We start from the raw sequence: 20,475 nt of genomic DNA, 5'->3' as shown, positions 1-20,475 counted from the left end.
ATATTTTTATTTTGGTGTGAGGAATTTTCTTTTGTTTTCTTTTTGGTTTTGATTTGATGTGGATGTGAGTGAAGTTTGTGAATATTGTCTTGTGTAATTAATGTGGATTTTAATAATAGTTCTTAAATATGTGATTCACAGAGGCGAGGGGTGGAGTGTGCTGGGTTTGTGTGTGGCAGGGTTTTGTTGGTAGTGGGGGAAGGGGCTACAGAGGTGGCTCCTGTGAGAAGCTTCTCGAAAGCTCCCCCAGCTCCAAGTCAGACCCGCCTCTGGCCAAGGCCGAACCAATTAGCAATGCTGGCTGTGCCTCTATGATAACATATTTAAGAAGCAGAACCTGGGAGGACGAGGGAGATACCTATGCAAACGCCAAGGTCAGTGGAAGAAAGGGGGGGGTGGGGGGAATGCGGTAAAGCAGAGACTCCCCTGCAGCCTGTGGTGAGAGGGCAGGCTGTGCCCCTGCAGCCCATGGACATCACTAGTAGAGCAGATGCCCACCTGAAGCCTCTGGAAGACCCCACGCCAGAGCAGGTGGCTGCATCCAAAGAAGGCTGGAACTCTGAGGGAAGCCCAGACTGGGTTTATGAAAGGCAGGTCCTGCTTGACAAACCTGATCTCCTTCTATGACAGGGCGACCTGCTTATTGGATGAGGGAAAGGCTGTGGATGTTGTCTACCTTGACTTCAGTAAGGCCTTTGACACCGTTTCCCACAGCATTCTCCTGGCAAAACTGGCTGCTCGTGGCTTGGATGGGCACACGCTTTGCTGGGTAAAAAACTGGCTGGATGGCCGGGCCCAAAGAGTTGTGGTGAATGGAGTTAAATCCAGTTGGCGGCCCGTCACAAGTGGTGTCCCCCAGGGCTCGTTTCTGCGCCACTCCTGTTTAACATCTTTATTGATGACCTAGATGAGGGGATCGAGTGCACCCTCAGTAAGTTGGCAGATGACACCAAGTTGGGTGGGAGTGTTGATCTGCTCGAGGGTAGGGAGGCTCTGCAGAGAGATCTGGACAGGCTGGAGCGATGGGCTAAGGCCAACTGTAGGAGTTTCAATAAGGCCAAATGCCGGGTGCTGCACTTCGGCCACAACAACCCCCAGCAGCGCTACAGGCTTGGGGAGGAGTGGCTGGAGAGCTGCCAGTCAGAGAGGGACCTGGGGGTGTTGATTGACAGCCGGCTGAACATGAGCCAGCAGTGTGCCCAGGTGGCCAAGAAGGCCAATGGCATCCTGGCTTGTATCAGAAATAGTGTGGCCAGCAGGGACAGGGAAGTGATCTTACCCCTGTACTCGGCACTGGTGAGGCCGCACCTTGATTCCTGTGTTCAGTTTTGGGCCCCTCACTACAAAAAGGACATTGAATTACTCAAGCGTGTCCAAAGAAGGGCAACAAAGCTGGTGAAGGGTCTGGAGCACAGGTCTTAACGGCTGAGGGAACTGGGGTTGTTTAGTCTGGAGAAGAGGAGGCTGAGGGGAGACCTCATCACCCTCTACAACTACCTGAAAGGAGGTTGCAGAGAACTGGGGATGAGTCTCTTGAACCAAGTAATAAGCGATAGGACAAGAGGGAATGGCCTCAAGTTGCACCAGGGAATGTTTAGACTAGATATTAGGAAGCATTTCTTTACAGAACGGGTTGTTAGGCATTGGAATGGGCTGCCCAGGGCAGTGGTGGAGTCCCCATCCCTGGAGGTGTTTAAGCGTTGGGTTGACATAGTGCTTAGGGATATCGTGTAGTTGAGAACGGTCAGTGTTAGATTAATGGTTGGACTGGATTATCTTCAAGGTCTTTTCCAACCTAGACAATTCTGTGATTCTGTGATTCAGAATCCTCCTTTTCTGGACAGCTTCTTACTGTTGCAGGATACACTGCTCCTGCTACAAAAACAATTGCATTATGTGTGATTGTGTAATTAAGCTTTTGTTCGTGCTACAGGACCTAAGGAATAGCACCCCTATCAGGAATACCCTAAATCACTGATATTCAGGATGACTTAGCTGAGATAAAATCACTCATCATACATACCCTGTTCCTTATACTAGTCCCTAAGCAATTCTGTTGGCCACAGTTAGAGACAGTACTGGGTAGGATGAGCCAGGTCGACATAGCTCTTAGGGATATGGTGTAGTTGAGAAGGGTCAGTGTTAGGTTAATGGTTGGACTAAATGATCTTCAAGGTCTTTTCCAACCTTGATGATTCTGTGATTCTGTTGTACTTCGGCACTGGGAGGACGGCAACATGCAGGGGGGACCCACACTGGAGCAGTTCATGAGGAGCTGCAGCCCATAGGAAGGACTTATGTTGGTGGAAGTTTGTGGAAGACTGTCTCCTGTGAGAGGGACCCCACACTGGGGCAGGGAAAGAGTGTAGGGAGTCCTCCCCAAGGAGGAAGGAGTGGTGGAACTGACCACAGCCCCCTATTCCCTGTCCCCCAGCACTGCTGTGGGGGAGGAGATAGAGCAAAGCTGAGCCCAGGAAGAAGGGAGGGGTGGGGGAAGGTGTTTTCAAGATGTGGTAACGCATCTCACTGTTCCACTCTCTCTGTTAAGTGCTGCTGTTGCTGGTGTTTAAATTAAATTGATGGATTTTTTCTTCCCCAACTGAGTCTGTCTTTTGCCTGTGACCATAATGGGTGAGTCATCCCTCTCTGTCCTTATCTTGATGCCGGCAGCCTTTGCTTTATTCCTGAGGAGGAAGGTATAAGTGAGCAGCTGTCTGGTGCTCAGCTTCCCTCTGGGTTCAAACCATGACACAGTCCTTTATCACTGTTTTGTTTTAGTGTAAAAATAATTACTATTTTAAGAAATGAAACCCTACTTTGATTCTAAGGAGTACAGTAAGTAATTTGTTTTAAAATATTTTGTCATATTCAAAGTAAGGATGAAGCAGGTTATCAAGAGAGTAAAGTCAGCAAATAAGAAAAGCTAGACTTATGAGCAAAGGTCTAAATAAACCAAAGGAAGAGTAAATGGTAGTTAAGGAGTAGACTGCTTCAACAGAGTGTCCATGCTCAAATAAGGATTTTGGTAGGAAAAGAGAACTATTAAAAATGCATGAATGATGATGCTTAGAATAATAATATAAACTTAAATTTTATGGAGCTTTATTTAGACATGGTCATACTTACTTTCAGCATCAAGAATTTATGACAGTAGTCATATGTATCCTTACCATTATTACATTTGGGAAATATTTTGGTAAAAGAGACTACAGTTATTAATTATGGATGAAGATGTCCAGCACTAAATCAGTACCACTGAGCAAAAATGAATGGGTACAGAGTGTAAAAATATACATTTTAGATCAGAAATTCATAACCCACTTATTTCTTGATATACAACATCCATATAACCAGCTCTAAACATACTACAATTCCTTAATCTTTACTGAGATTAAAATGTTATTGTTTGATGCTATAATAATTTTCACATGTAGAGAAACTGACCGCAAAACTTTCAAAAAATAGAAATGGTCAAGCTTTGTATGAATGTTTTCAATATTGAGCATCAGGGAAAAAAAAACAAAGAAAACTGAAGGAGCAGCTGGTATGAAAGCAGCTTTATGGTGTTGAGATAAAGCTTTTGAACTGCTGGAGATGAAACACATTTTGAACATCAAATACAGAATAAGCAGGAGAATGAATTTTGACTAAGATATAAGAAACATTCCAATAATTAGTCAATGACTGGATTACAACATGACTTCTGGAATTTTTACATCTTTCAAACTAAATTTAATTTCTAACTGGAGAAAGGGGAGGTGGGGAGAGAGAGAAAGAGAGAGAAAGGGTACATTTTACTTCTTAAGCATAACTAGAGGAGTATTAAGGACAAATTTCCAACTTCAGAAACTGTAACATTAGGATACACTGAACAATATTTAAAGTTAGACAAAAAGATTTGATGAAGGCACAAAATTTCTAGAAAGGAGAAGTACCATAATATCTAAGGTATCTTATCTAAATAAATAAAAATAGCCATATGCTTGCAAACCTATGTATGCTTTTGCCTTTCTCAGAATCATGAAATACACAGGACTACATTTTCTTAGCACAGTCATAACCCATACTTATGAATGTTTTAAAAGGTAGAAATAGGAGACATACAGCTGGATAGTTAAATTTATTTAGCAACCTAAGCATATGTGAAGGCGGATAACAATTTTTTTTAAGCAATGATGCACATTATTCTACCACTTCCAAAGGGAAGATGGGTGTCTTAAGTGCTTTTTTGAGTTTCAGCTCAGATGGTCCCCTTTTCAACGTTATTACAGGGTCATTTTATCCAGAAACAAAAAACTTGGATGATACCATTTGATAAAAATGATTGCATCCAAACTTGCAAAGTAAATTTGGAGCCTAAATTCTACTGATTTTTCCATCTGATTTACACCTGCAAGTGTTTAATCACTTTGCAAAAAAATGCAGTCTATACTCTTGAATCATTTATATGCTTAAAAAAACCCCAATATGTGGGACGTGCAATCCTTGAACAGTATGCCTTGTTTTACATATATATATATATATATATATATGACTGTGTTCATACAGGATACTGTGAGCGTTATCACTTTTACGCTCACAACAGCTGCTAACATCACTTTCTTCTTATTCCTCACCTCACGTTTGGCTCTTAAAACTCTCTTATCCTTTTCTTAAGTAAAATTGTTCCCTCCCCTCCAAAAGAAAACACAAAAAGACTCAAATGCTGTCAAAAATGCTTCAGCCTCAATTCTCATGCCTAGAACTATATAGATAGGTTACGGGATACAGTGACTTTCAATATACTCTACTGTTAATACCAATTAAGACAACCACAAGTTTATCAGCATATTGTCAAAGAAGTATCTCCTATTGTTGTTAATCATGACTATTGCATAGAGATAAAGTAGGGCTAATTTGTATTAGCTGTTTTAAATACACTGTAAAGTAGGCATTATTTATCCCGAGGTATATACCATTAAAATGGAAATAATAGTCCACAGAAGAAATTAAAAAGAAAAAAAAAAGCAAACAATTCTCAATCCATGTAAAGTTTTTTTTCTTCGATTATTGCAACTGATGGAATATTTACCACATGTTCACACAGAAGTATGCCATTAATTAACTACCCATTAATGGTTTGATGATCTTTTTCTCCAGAGCCTAGATGCAAAAAATGTTTTGTGTTCTTTAAATAATACATATAGAAATTATCAAGATAACAGTTTTTCATAATTTTGATATGTAGTAGTTATTTAGTATACACAGGTTGCTTCATTACATTTTTGAGGATCCTAATTTCATTAACAAGCTAAATTTTCATCATTGAAAAACCATGCTAAGATCAAATAGCATGTGAGAGTCTCAGAGCAAGCATGGACTATCTGAGTGAAAGTTCAAGCTGAATGTAACAGCGTATGATATTCTCTCTCTCAGCTTTTCATGCTATTTTAGAGAATTTCTACTATTATTTCAAATAAAATAAAGATAGACATCATGCTTCTTTTGAGCATGAAGAAAAACTTGAAAAAGAGAAGTGATGTAAGTGCAAACTAGAATAAACAAACAGCTTAGATGTGTAAATTGCTCTGTTCATCCCAGTAACCTTAAAGTAATAGTTTCAGTGCCAATATTAACTGCATCATTGAACGAAATAAAGAGGATTATACAATGATTATATATACTGTCACTAGAGATGACGGCTCATGTTTGTTCCTTCAAATATTTAAGAGAAACATCTAATTTTTCAAAGAAAGGAAAGTGAAGTCCAAATAGCTCAAGAGAGTTTAAAGATCTTTGAAATCCAAGTAACAAGAAGTGAGGGTGAAACTGCATGCGGGAAGGAGCATGCTCAACACTGTACAGCCTGTTCAGTAGGATGTTATTTTGACATTGACAATATGGTGGAAGTTTATTTTGCAAGCAAAGCGCACAAATATAAATTTATCTTGTTTTGATCTTTGACTACAAATTGCTGCATGTTGCAGTACGAGTCACACATTTGAATCTCAAAGAGTCTTAAGTTACAACTATTTTTATGACTCTCTATTACCTGTATTTATTTCTTCACTAATCAACATTCCTGCAAAAAGCGCATGTTTCTAAAAAAATCTAAGTTTATCTGTCTGGAATGTTTCAGTAGGAATGGTAGCCATGTCTCTAACACTTTCATGTATGCTGTAGCGATTGGCTCTCTAAATCCTCTGTAATTGAAACCTATGACACATTACTAGTAGATTGATAATAATTATGTTTTAACATTTATAATAGCAGTGATTTGAAGTTCATCATGGTATGTAGGATTCCTGTCCAAAAGACAAACAATCTTGATCTAAAGCCATATCTTTGCAAATCTAATGGCTGCCCATGGAGATGACTGGGGAATACGGCACATGACAGGCAAGGAAAGGTTGAGAGAAGTGGGTTTGTTGAACCGTAAGAAAACAAGCCTCAGGGGAACTTAATGTGGTCTTCAGGTACCCAACTGCGGGGTACAGAGAAGACACAATTAGGTTCCTCCTGGAGGTGTGCAGCAGAAGAACAAGGTTACAAGTTGCAACAATGAAACTTTTAGTTAGATAAGAAAAGGTTTTTCACCATGAAGGTAGTTCAACACTAGAAAAGATGTCCAGAAAAGCTATGGAGTCTCCAGCCCTGGAGATAGGAAAAATTTAATGGGATTGTCCTAAGCAACTTGTTCTAGTTGATCTGGCTTTGAACAGGGGCTTGGATCAAATGACCTCCAAACATCCCTTTTTCCCATGGTTCTATAATGAAGTATATGTATTTTAATTATTTTATAAATTCTTCAACTTATCAACCCTTAAATAACACTGTAAATAGAAGAACATGAGGAACATCCAGGTTTTTTTGTCCCTACACAGAATCATACTGATTCTGTGCTTTGAATAAAATAATACGGAAAGGGAAAATCCTATCCAAATAAACTCTAGGGAAAAAAGGCAGTCACTGTGGATGCCCTAAGGCAAGATCCCAGATTGTATCAGCTCTAACAGGACAGAGGAAAAGAACCTATCAACAAACTAAAGAAACAAATAAAAACAAACAAAAAGACCCCAAACCTTTTTCCATATAGTTTTTGACCAGAACAGATTAATGCAGATGAGACCAAAGTAGAAACAAATTAAAGAAAAAATTTGTAACGAGGAAAAAACCAGAATATCATATGCTGTTTGAATATATACCAAAGAAAAATCTCAATTTAGGTGTGGACAATCCAAATGCAGAAAACAGAGAATATAAATTCAGCTGGTTTCATAAAAAAAGTTAGCATCACAAATATAAAAAACCCTACAGTTCACAGAGAAAACATAAACCAAAAGTTTATGTTAAGAGGCCTGTTAGCTACAGGTTTCTATTTAATGAGAAGTTTACCCTGAAATAGTGGGATTTAACTGTCATTTTCCTGACCTGAACCATGGACTCCGACAGCTGTGTTTCATCTACTTCCAATATCATCATTCTGATATCTTCATAAGGCACTCGGAAAGAGCCAAGGAAAATTGCTAAAACAAAGAAAGATTCAACACATAATGAAGAAAGCAAGACAACTATCTTCTTTCTACTTACAAAACACTAACTGAAGAGGCTATAGCATCTACAGGTTAACAAACACTATGCAAAGAAATATAGGTAAGAGATAACAATTTTAAATGCTTTTTAAACTACTGTTCTCCTACAATTCCAGACTTCTCCACCCATTTGTTATAGTCAACATCCAGCATCGCAGAAGACCTCCATAAGCAGCCAGCGACAAGTCTACTCTGCAGGGTAATCATTGCTGTTACAGTATTTTGTGCTGAGGTAACAGTTTTTTCTTCAAAGAGAAGAAACCAAAAGAAACCATGGTTTCTCTTGAAAAGAGAAACCATGAGAAACCAAAACCATGTAAACAATTAAAAAACAAAATGCTCTTATAAACACTGTTTATTCATTCACCATAATCCAATCACTTCCTATTTTATCTCTACCAGCATTTAGGAACCTATTCTTCATAGCACTCCCCTCTGTCAAAATTTCATCATCTTTATTTGTATACTATTGCATATTACTGAGTATTGCCTTCTTGCTATAAAGTACATGAAAGATGGACAGACATCTTGTAGACATTACTGGGTTTTTTGCTGGGGGCAAGGATGACTCACAGGTAGAGGGGCAGGCAGTATTCCTTAACGAATATGTTGAAAATATAGATAGATAATTACATACATAGCTGTATGCTTGTACCTCAAAACATACAGAAGAGAATAATCTCAGTCTTAAACAAGGGATAACCTTTAACTGTTTTCTGGGTCTTTTTAAACATGTTTCAGTTGTATCGACTCACGTGCTTGGGCTTAACACCAATATGCACGTAGGCACATACTCTCAGAGGCTTCAAACAAAAAGTAGTTACGAGGCACTCAGACAACACAGAAAGACATTTTTACGGAATATTTATACAACATTACTTTGTCATAAAACCAGAATCTACTTACACAGATTCTGTGCAATCTTTGGGTCCAAAACTTTTAATTCTTTGATTCGTTTTTTAATGGATTTCTTTTCTTCAAAATCCTCCTCCTCTTTTTTTACTGCCGAAGTAAACACAAATCATGAATTCAGAAAACATTTGCTATCAAGCATAGTCAATTCACACAGAACATACCATAGAACATACAAAAAAATACAGACTTTTGCATTTATTGCTTGTATTCTCAAATTTTTCCTCTTCAGTCAAATTTGTCAGCATGCTAGCCTTCTAGAACAATTTTTTTTTTTTTAATATATAGAAACTGAATAATGTTAATTGTATGAATGGTCTGAGGTCACGAAAGTCATATTTAAAATACCATACAACACACTTCAGTCAGCCTGGCCAGGTTAGCATTCTGAATTGGATTTTAACAATAACAAATCTTAAAGAAGATATGTGAACATGTCTCGACATTGAGCAATAAAGAACCAACCCAAAATTTAAGTATTTTTGTGACTGCTTTTGTCTAAACATATGCATCAAAATTATCAAAGACCACTGGCTCATTAAAAAATGAACATTACCTTGGAATATAAAAGAGTATATACCTATTTTCCTTATCTCCTCCAAAAAAATGTATTTTTTAAATATATGATGTAATCACCTTATTATAAAATACCACAAAGACAAAGTGATTGTATAAACATACATTAACATTGCTGGAAAGTGTGGTTTATTCTTTCTTTTCAGAAAACAGTTCATACAAATAGGATCTCTCAAATGATTATGTAAGCTGAATTTATTTCTCATTATTCATACATTGTCACAAGAATTTCACTTAAAACAACAGCATAGGCTTGAGAACGTATTATTAAGAACCATTCCAATTATGATGCAAATGAAAAAAAGACCACAACCATGCAAATCTTTCCTTAAATCCAATTTGGTTGTCCATTTTTATTTTCTTTTTCTTTCTTTCTTTCCTTTCTTACCCCCCTCCCCACCCCCAGCACAAATCTTCACTAGCAAATATTATTCACCCAATGTATTACTATTGTTTATCTAATTCTCTATACTATTTCGCAAATTTCACTAATTAAGTTTCCAAGCTTTTACAGCATGATTTCTAATTAAGTAATACATGCTTCAAATATTTGAGAGTAGAAAATATGTTGTAATAAAAGTATGCTAATGACTTCAGAATGAGATAGATATAGATGAGAAGTCTTGTCAAGAAGACATAGGATTAAAATTTCTAGCTCACTGATGATTCTTGACAAAACTAAATGTAACATTAATTATCAAGAGGATTTCCCTAAATTGAAATTACTTGTGCAAATTTTAAGAGAGATCTTTGAGAGTTATGTCATTCTTAAAAAATATTTTTCTAGAGCACAATAAATTTTGCCCAGGATTGGGACACAGACTAAATGACCTGTTGAGGTCTTTGAGGTTTGCTGTCTAGGATACTACCAAAGAGATAAGAACTTAAAGACCTCACATAGGGATTGAAGGAACTAGATTCTAGTCCCTTCTGAGTTGGTGGAGACACCAATCTGAACCAACTCCTAAATCACTTTTAATACTCTACACCTGCTAGGCGGCATGATGCTCCTCCCAGGGACATGCCACAGTGCAGAAAAGAACCTGGTATTCTGAAAAATGAAATTACTAAGCTAAAACATAAAGCAGTCCTTGGAAGAAGGCCCAATATCCAGGGTCCCAGCAAATGGGTTACAAAGCCACAGTCCTCCTCTTTTGTCTTTCTCCCCACCCTATCCACAACAACCAGTTGGCCTTGAATTTCTTTTAGCACAGATTTAACCAAAAAGTTAGCACTCTCCTGTCCCAGGAAAAAAAAAAAAAAACAAAACACTGCTTATTACACATGTGAAAGCAAAAGAAGTAGGTTTTAATCACCAATGTAAGAATTCAATACCCCATGTTCAAAAGGAACAGAAAGACATCTGAGCTACTGGATTAAAATGTTACCACTGAAGTTTCACTTTTTTCTGGTTGTGCTTTAAGAAGAGCCCTTCCTGAACTGAGAAGGGCATGTCAGGGGCTACAGATCTCAGGATCATGCAACTGTTTTCTCCTGTAGTTACACACCTTAACAGACCTCTCAAATTTCTTATCAGCTACATGTGGAAAACAGTTATTCTTAAAAGCATCATTTTGAGTTGCCTGTCTTATCAATGCTAGAATTTTAGATTCCACTGGAAGACCTGGACATTTCTGTAGCACAGGTTCCATGACATCTTCACACCTTACTCATCTGAATCATAATGAAAATACAGTGATGCTTTATGGCTACTTTGTAACTTTGCAAATCATCATTTAAAGGAACAAAATAACTTCCTTAATAGTCACCAAAAAAAAGGGTGAAATTATCTGAATTTATTAATTTACTTAAATTTGCCCTGACAGCCTTGAACTGGATACTAATAAGGGCTGGAATAGAAAAAAATACAAATATGTTTGCCTTTTCCAGCACTAGAAAGCAATATTTATACATTACAAGTCTTATAACAAAGATAATACACAGATACCCAAACATACAAAAAAATCAGCAGTTAAACATGCACTACTTTAACCCCCAACTTTCAAATCAAGAAACAATGCTGCAAATGAACTGGCTAATTCTCTCTGGAATTTTCACCCAGGAGCGGGTTACGCACAATGTTACAGCAATACTTAAGGGATCGCAACCCTAAGGAAAAATGTATAAGCACAGAATATATTTACACTAAGAACTCATGCAGGGATTGTATGCAGTTATACAATTAGGCAACAAACTAAATTACTGCAAACTTACATGGTACTTCAGGAGAATTCAGGTCACATCCTTATGTAGTTGGCAGCAATAAAAAGCAGAGAATACATATTACTTGCCTTCCCTATTGAAATGTTGCATTTTCCAGTGAAAACTCTGATAACCTTCTCCTGCCTCTAGAAATTTTTACCTCATTTGTTTATTAACTTATAAGGGAGCAAAGAAACAGAGACAAAACTATTATTTATTTCCAACAAGACAAAAAGGAAAAAGCCCAGGGGGAAGGAGAGAAAAAATTTTAATAGAAGGATCAAAACAGGTGAAGTAAATATCTAGACTAACAGGAAATCAAAGAAAACAAGCAATTAGTATACAGAAGATAGAAAATTGGAAACATCTGCTTACACTGGAAAAAGAGAAAGCAGCCCATTGAGAGTGGAAAGCTGCTACGGAAAGGAGGTGACTATCAAGGGAAATAGATGCAAGACATTGTCGTGCCAACAAGAGAAGAATCAAACCATGGGATCTCAAAATACAGACAGCTCTCACAGCTCCAGAAGTTGGACAATCATATTAAACCATTAACTTTTTCAAAATCATGTGTCTTATTTCAGGTGGTATACAACTAAAAAGGAATGTTACATATCAAGAACCATACATCCTTTCAAGTTCTGTCTATATGCTACATCTACCACACTGGGGGGATACACATGGCCCCAGCATCTGAACTCTGTAATTTTTAGCCAGTCATCTGATGTTGCAACTGCTCTGCCCTCTCAGGCTGGGAAACAAAGTGTTGGACCACTTTGAAACACACAGAATTCATCTCCCACCCTTCACAGCTCCTCTTATCTCCACAATCACACATCCTTATTAACATGACTCCAAAATTAACAGGTGTGGCTGCCAGTGTACAGATGGACAAATACGTGAAAAGAGTTTTAGCTATTGGAAAGATTGTTTTTACCGTCTCCTTCAAACATGAGTCCATGCACACATTCAACTGTAGTCAGCTACCTCCATATGTGGCAATGACCTGACCGAAATTAGAGTCCTGAAGGGAGTGGTGACAGGACTGTTTTACAAATATAACATCACAGTTGAAAGCCTACAGAATAGCACTTCATGAAAATGTGGATTGAATCCTACATAGCTCCTCTGCAGATCTCTGAAACAATTACATTCTTGGTAGGTGCTACTCAAATAATCTACATTCATGAACTGCTATCCACATTTCCATTTCTGCCACAGGTCTTGATATAATCTGCTATCCCACAATCTTTGTATAAGAAAAATCATGTCTGTGCATTTGTATGCTAAAGGAAAAAAAAAATCTTATAAAATACATCATCCTACTGAATAAAAACAAAAATACCCTTGAAACACACACTTCAAAAGGAACATGCAGATGTGAACATTTATTTTAAAAAGTCTGAATTCCTAGTTCAGATGAAACTTGAAAACTACATTACACAGAAATCTACAGAATGCTCAATTGAGTTATTTTGTTACTAAGTAAGAGAGCGTACAAAAATTATACAAGACCTTGCACCTTTCCTACCCTCTTAGCTAAAACAACAGCCACCTTGCAGTCTGTCTTCACTGAAAAATGGAAGAACAAGTCTGGGGTCACAGGCTCAAAGGATGTACCCATATCGAGTCTCATTATGAAAATACCTCATCTGTTTAGAAGACTAACTCTTAGAAGTAAATGACAACTTGTGCCCCATATAGTAGATTATTCAGCTGAAAGACCTACATTCTATATCTCCAAAAAGTTATCTGGAATCAAAGGAATAGATCTTTAATAGAAGATGAGGTTGTAGCTAAATAACAAATGCTGTGAAAGTTCTTAGTTATTCAAAGTAAAAATGTGGAATAATGTGCTATAAATCACAGAACTGCTGAGGTTGGAAGGGACATCTGGAGGTCATCTGGTCCAACCTCTGTACTCAAGCAGGGTCACCTAGAGCCAGGTTCCTAGGACTGTGTTCAGGTGGCTTTTAAATACCTCCAAGTATGGAAGGAGAGTTCACATCATCTGTGGGAAACCTGTGCCAGTGCTCGGTCACCCTCACAGTAAAAAAAGTGTTTTGTGATGTTCAGAAGGAACCTCCTGTGTTTCAGTTTGTGCCCATTGGCTCTGGTCCTGTCAGTAGCCACCACTGAAGAGTGCCATGCTCCTTCCTCTTTGTACTCTTACTTCAGGTATTTATATAAATTGATAAGATCCTCCTGAGCCTTCTCTACTCCATGATAAACAGTCCCACCTCTCTCAGCCTTTCCTCATAGGAGAGATGCTCAGGTCCCTTCATCATCTTCACGACCCTTTATTGGACTTTCCCCAGTATGTCCATTTCTCTCTTTTACTGAGGAGCCTCAAGCTGGACACAGTACTCCAGATGTGGCCTCTCCAGTATTGAAATCAAAGGACTGACAAGGAATACATGTATTTTGGCTGACAGAACACAGCCTTTTGATGACTTAGATTGTTTTAACAGCTCCACAACTACTGTCCCACAATATGACATGCAACAAAGCAAAGTTTAGTATCCAAAAAAAGGAACCAAAAAGCCTAGACCTTGACGCTACACACACAGGTGCCATCAGCTCCATCTGCAGATTCCATACTGAGTTGCAGTGTTCATCAGCAGACTTATTTGTGACACTCTGCTTCAAAAGAGCAAATTACGAACTAGATCTAAATCATTCTGCAATATTGTTGAAAATATATATTTGCTTTTTTTATAAAATCAATGATAAAATGAGGATACCAGACACAGCCCACAGCAGTAGGAAGAATGCCTGAATGCTGAGAGGCCAGGAAGCTGGTAAACGTTCTGCTTTCCAAACAGAGCAACCTAAGGTTGTATTAACACAAATGTTAGCCTCAGAGACTGTTCATCATTCCTAACAATCTAATCCAGCCTTTTTATGGAGTACAGATATGTTTCAAGTACTATGAAAAAGCTTTCATGCTCCATCTTTTTTTACATCTACATATATCTGAAACTTGAAAAAATCAGTGTGAAGCTATTAACTATGGTAGAAATATAAATAATGTTTCACAGTTTTACCTGTCAGCTTTGAAACTGAAAACAGTTCCATTATTTTACATCAAGTTGGATTGCAAACTCCTAGAAAGTATGGGTACTTGCTATTCTTCATGTCCACTACAACTGATATGTGGTAAATATAATGCAAAGGCGCTGACATATTCTAAGTTCCTGTTTATTCAGGCCTCTGTCCTTTTTGACAATTTCTATTCATGGATAACTTATATCTTTGGAACAGTAGTTGCTGCAAAAGTGAAAATTCTTGAATTTTACTATTTGTCTTCCAAGCAGTTTGTAAAAGAGATTGTCACTTCTTACCTCCCTCAAACATGTGTTCAGTCATGCACACATGCACTGTCGTTCCTATATTGACAATGCTGCTATTGAATTGGCACAATTCATGCATACATCATAACTCAGTCATGCTTCATGATAACTTAAACTCATGCATCATGGTAACTCATTCAAAATAGAGGATTTTATCACTAAATTTCTTAAGGGTACTTAAGAACTGGCATCACTGGTAACAGCAAAGGTACAGATGTAATCAAGCATTTTATCTCTGACAGGCAAGGTAATTCAGAAGAATATGCCTCTATAATCAGCTATTAAATATATCTAATGACTGACTTTATAGATACTTTCACACAAAGCTTTTTTACGAATCAGCCTATTTTTTAAGTATTTTAATTTACCACAAAATACCCATCCTATTAAACTTGTATAATTATATAATATACATGAGAAAACAACTGAAGCATATAATTACTCTCCAATTCTCGTACATATAAGTGGAGTATACTGATGCTTATATCTCTGTAAAAAACTAAAAAAAAAATTGGAACATCTTTTCAGATGGTTTTAGCACCTAGCACCTTTTATAATACTTACTACAGTCCTTAATTTTCTGTGTGTACATCACATTACATGCAAAAAAATTACTTCAACTAGAATCTTTACAGTTGCCAGCACATGCATCTTTCCCATTGAAATACTGTACCATCATAGCATGAAGAGGTGAACCAAGATAAAAAAACACCAGGTAATTAAGATGGACATATAAGGTCCTTGTTTACAAGAAGACATAGTGATAACAGGCATAGGGTGAGCAATCATGTAACAGGAACTAGTACACTGGCAAACGATTAACCAAATGGACTTACATTTGTGCTTCTAACCTTTTCCTCCTCTTTTATAACAATGAATGCACAGGCTTCAGTTAAGAGTACTGCTTTTGGGAAATTAGTCAAGTGGCTAAACTAAGTCACTAAGTTTTTTTAAGCAGAAACACTACCTTCATTTTATTTTGAAAACCTAAGTGTTATCATACTGACTAAATAGTTTCTAAATAATGTTGGTTCATTGATAAACCAAAAGACATTAAGGTCTCAGGTTTTTTAATGGCAGCTGATAAAATTTTGAAGGAAAAAAAAAATCAACTCTGAAATCCTACTTCTTAAGAAGTAACTATCTAAAATATCATAGAATACCAGGTTGGAAAGGACCGCAAGCATCATCTGGTCCAACCTTCCTTGGCAAACGCAGAGTCTAGACAAGATGGCCCAGCACACTGGGCCATATACAAATCAGAAGAATCTTCTTAGTTACAATCCGAACACCTGCTTGGCTCCACACTAGACTGAAAGTTTTAACCAAGACCAATTCAACTCCTGGAAGGATTTAAAAGGAAAAAGGAGGCATTGAAATGAGCTTTCTGCTACAATGGAGTTTGCTGAACAGGGAAAAGCAAAACATACAGGTGTTCCCAGAAGTAAAGTTATTTAGAGCCTAGCTCCACTAGATACATAATTCTGTGGTTTTCAGACCTGTCCATTTTAAGACATATTCCTACCATTAAGATGTAGCTGCTTAGGCCTTACAAGGCTGATCCGTCACTTGACAGAAACTATCAGAAGCAGAATAACAGGATCCAAATGCAGTTGCACCCGAGGTGAGCATAGTTGATTCAAGAAGTATCATAATGTTACTTATTACCCTGTGAAATGGAAGGACAACTGTTTAACTCTGTTTTTTGGAGTCCAATATCTGAAAGGAGATAGAGAACCACACAAAAGTACTGGACAAGGAGCCAGCAAAAGTCAGATCAAGTGGAACAAAGCAACAGAATCACCAAGATCCAGTTAAAAAAGCAGTTAGAATCGTAACTACACTGCTGCCTCTGGAAACCTTTTCATAATAACAACTATGCCCTGTTGGATCAAAAGTCAACCTCTTCCAGAGATCACTAAGATGCAAAAAGTACAAGAGCAAATCAAGCATACACTTCTTTGAAAGTCTCCATATATTTGCCTTTCAGAAGTTGTCCAATTCCAGAGCAAAATCTTTTCATTTAATAATCCTTGACAGATTGTTCTTCCATGCAGTTGTCTAATTGCTTTTTACACCTAGTAAATTTTAAACGTCTTTCAGAGTTCCCATTCTTAATTATACACTGTACAAAGAAAGACTTCCTTTTATTTGTTTTGATAATCTTGATCAGTTTTGCTGTACATCTACCATGCCTCTTATTAACGAGAAGAAACAAAACCACACAAAGTATGAAGGATGGGGGCACAGTTTGAACTTGTACAGTGACATTTTTATTTATTATTTTGGGGTTTTTTCCTAACAGTTCTCAAAATCCTATTTGCTTTCAAGCATTACTGAGACTGAGATGATTTTGCCAGTATATCATTAATTTAATAAAATTGTTAACCAATCCTACCTTTTATTAATGATTATCTACAGTATGTCCACCGTGGGTATCAATTTTGCTAATCGTATCCTCAAACCCCAAAAACCTTTTTAAAAAACCATCATTACGTTTGTCACCTTGCTTCCTTTCCTCTGATGCTGGCATAGGATCAAGTAAGAGTTTACACAGCACAGTTCATAGCTCAGCTGTTTCATCCTTCAGTTCCCTTAGAAGTCTGGGGTGAATACCAGCTGGTCTTAGCAATCTGTTACTGTCCACTTTATTGACCTATTCTAAAACTTCCTCTATTGACCATGCAGGTTGTGATTCATCCTCCAACGCAGTGCTCCCCCCAAAGACCAGTTTGGAGGCAACTTCACTATTGGACAAATAGAAATAATTCTAAGCTTCAGCATTTGGAAGCAGGAAAGAAGGGTGTTACTCAAACTTTCTTTTTTTTCTTTGGAAGACATTGGTTATGGATTTTATGTAGTATATGTTAAATACCATTAATATGCTACAGTATTCATATTTTCCTAACTATGCTCTGTTGTTGCTTGCAAGTAAAGACTACTAGTTATACATTACTTTTTTAATCTTCTAATGAACAATTCATTACTTTGCTTGATACCAAAACACTTTCAACTTCACTAAATAGCTTCTAAAAGTTGGATGATGACTTGTTTCTAGACCCAAGTCCAAGGTAAAAGCTAATTTTAGATCTTCTTACTGTACTGCTAGTATTTATCATTATTTATGTACAAGAATAAGTAAAAATATCTTTTTGCCATTTATACCTTAATTCACTACACTGTCAAAATTGTTTCATCATAATCTTTACTTTCAATTTAATACATATGTTTCCAGACCTTGAGTTTCAAAGTCTGAAAGTCTGGAACAAGCATGAAGCAATTCAAGATTTTCACCTTCAGTTTCACATACAACACACACCTTTGTTCAAGTGAGGCTTTTAATTCCAAAGCACACACTTAAACAAGGTTGACTTGATGACTACAGATCCCTTTAAGCAGACCTTAGGACCTGCACTTAACAAAATAACTTTCAGCATCTTATAAGCATATAAGCTTAAGCATTGTAGATTCTTAAAAATGCAGAAGCTGATAAAATGTAGATCATGTTTTTCAAACCCCCTATTATTACCCATTTCTGTTAACACTCCAGTAGAAAACAGGCTATATGAAGTAGTTTCATGAGAGGAAAGCAAGAGTACACTTAGAGACTCATTGGAGAAACTTATTTCCTAAGTTACTTGCAAGTTATTAACTTACCGTTGTTATTATTACTTTATCATTGCCTGATCAATAAGCTCCTTGAGATCATTTTCTCCAGTCAAACAGGATTTTGAAAACAGAGAATTACCAGGGCACTTCCTACAGCCAGGAAACATTTCCCCATACAGAAAACGATATATAGTGCAGTATATTTTAAAGCTCTATTTCCTTCTCCTGAGTGATGCAAAAGCCTTCTCTATTCTGTTTAACTGTCTTGTCAGAGAAATTATCTTTTGACACAGCCTCTTTTGCTTATGCCCCTCAAACTCAGTGCCAAGTTTTCCACTATAAAAATTTCACATAATACACTAATGCAAGTGCCTAAACTCTGCAATTTTACAAGTTTTCATCTGTGGACCACACAAAACGGAATGTAAAGGTCAGGAAAAACAAAAAAAAAACATACAAAAAACCCCCAAACAAACAAACAAACAAAAAACCAAATAAACCAAACCAAAAAAACCAAAAACACACCACACCAAAACTCAACTTTGTAGAACACAGAGCATGGCAACTAAAGAGTTTGTGGAATTGTCCTACATTTCCTGTTTAATGCTTCCCCCCTCCCCCCCCCCCCGCTTAAATTTGCAAGTCTTAAAAAAAAAAAAAAAAATCAAACCATAGAAAACTATATTAGTCTGCAAAATCATCAATGAAAAAACCTTAATTATTCACTAAATTGATTTCATTAGCAAGAGAGGTTGAAATTGTGCTTCACACACATACTGGGAAATACAATGGAAAGACAAGTCCAAACACTTTTTAAAACTGAAAAAAAACCTGAAAAAAAATTAGACTGGGTTCAGATATAAATGATAAGAACATGCAACGACCACTCCATTACTTTCAAATGATCTAACTGCCCTCAGAGATTTAGAGCTTGTCTGATACATCTCTATTGGACGCTGCATGCTTACCAGTTAAGACATAGTATATCCATTTTTATATCCATTTTTATATCCATTAACGTATCTTATTGGATGAGGGAAAGGCTGTGGATGTTGTCTACCTTGACTTCAGTAAGGCCTTTGACACCGTTTCCCACAGCATTCTCCTGGCAAAACTGGCTGCTCGTGGCTTGGATGGGCACATGCTTTGCTGGGTAAAAAACTGGCTGGATGGCCGGGCCCAAAGAGTTGTGGTGAACAGAGTTAAATCCAGTTGGCAGCCGGTCATGAGTGGTGTCCCCCAGGGCTCGGTTTTGGGGCCTCTCCTGTTTAACATCTTTATTGATGATCTAGACGAGGGGATCGAGTGCACCCTCAGTAAGTTTGCAGATGACACCAAGCTGGGTGGGAGTGTTGATCTGCTCGAGGGTAGGGAGGCTCTGCAGAGAGATCTGGACAGGCTGGAGGGATGGGCTAAGGCCAACTGTATGAAGTTCAATAAGGCCAAATGCCGGGTGCTGCAATTGGGCCACAACAACCCCCAGCAGCGCTACAGGCTTGGGGAGGAGTGGCTGGAGAGCTGCCAGTCAGAGAGGGACCTGGGGGTGTTGATTGACAGCCGGCTGAACATGAGCCAGCAGTGTGCCCAGGTGACCAAGAAGGCCAATGGCATCCTGGCTTGTATCAGAAATAGCGTGGCCAGCAGGGACAGGGAAGGGATCTTACCCCTGTACTCGGCACTGGTGAGGCCACAGTTTTGGGCCCCTCACTACAAAAAGGACATTGAATTACTCGAGCGTGTCCAAGGAAGGGCAACGAAGCTGGTGAAGGGTCTGGAGCACAGGTCTTATGAGGAGCGGCTGAGGGAACTGGGGTTGTTTAGTCTGGAGGAGAGCAGGCTGAGGGGAGACCTCATCGCCCTCTACAACTACCTGAAAGGAGGTTGCAGAGAGCTGGGGATGAGTCTCCTGAACCAAGTAATAAGCGATAAGACAAGAGGGAATGGCCTCAAGTTGTGCCAGGGAAGATTTAGACTGAATATTAGGAAGTATTTCTTTACAGAACGGGTTATTAGGCGTTGGAATGGGCTGCCCAGGGAGGTGGTGGAGTCCCCATCCCTGGAGGTGTTTAAGGGTCGGGTCAACTTAGCGCTGAGGGATATGGTGTAGTTGGGAACTGTTAATGTTGGGTTGATGGTTGGACTAGGTGATCTTCAAGGTCTTTTCCAACCTAGACAATTCTGTGATTCTGTATCAGTGTCCTTTTTTTGTCTTGGTTTTATATGGTATATATAGGACATAAATTCATTTATTT

General features: G+C 38.0%; 1 protein-coding gene across 2 annotated transcripts in view; it reads right to left on the bottom strand.

Annotated features, from left to right (window-relative positions):
* The window catches only part of DIAPH3 (diaphanous related formin 3), a 256,020-nt gene that overhangs the window by 134,425 nt on the left and 101,120 nt on the right, over positions 1-20,475 (bottom strand). Inside the window, exons 18-20 of one of the 2 annotated variants that reach the window (XM_074815569.1) lie at positions 11,274-11,303; positions 8,478-8,573; positions 7,411-7,505 (exon numbers count right to left, since the gene is read on the bottom strand). In XM_074815569.1, the coding sequence (XP_074671670.1) occupies positions 7,411-7,505; positions 8,478-8,573; positions 11,274-11,303 (221 nt within the window). The remainder of the gene's footprint in view (positions 1-7,410; positions 7,506-8,477; positions 8,574-11,273; positions 11,304-20,475) is intronic. The other variant, XM_074815570.1, reaches the window with a different exon arrangement.

The sequence above is a fragment of the Strix aluco genome, chromosome 2 (genome assembly GCF_031877795.1).
Source record: "Strix aluco isolate bStrAlu1 chromosome 2, bStrAlu1.hap1, whole genome shotgun sequence".
Taxonomy (NCBI): Eukaryota; Metazoa; Chordata; class Aves; order Strigiformes; family Strigidae; genus Strix; species Strix aluco.
This window is presented reverse-complemented; position numbering and strand designations above follow the sequence as displayed.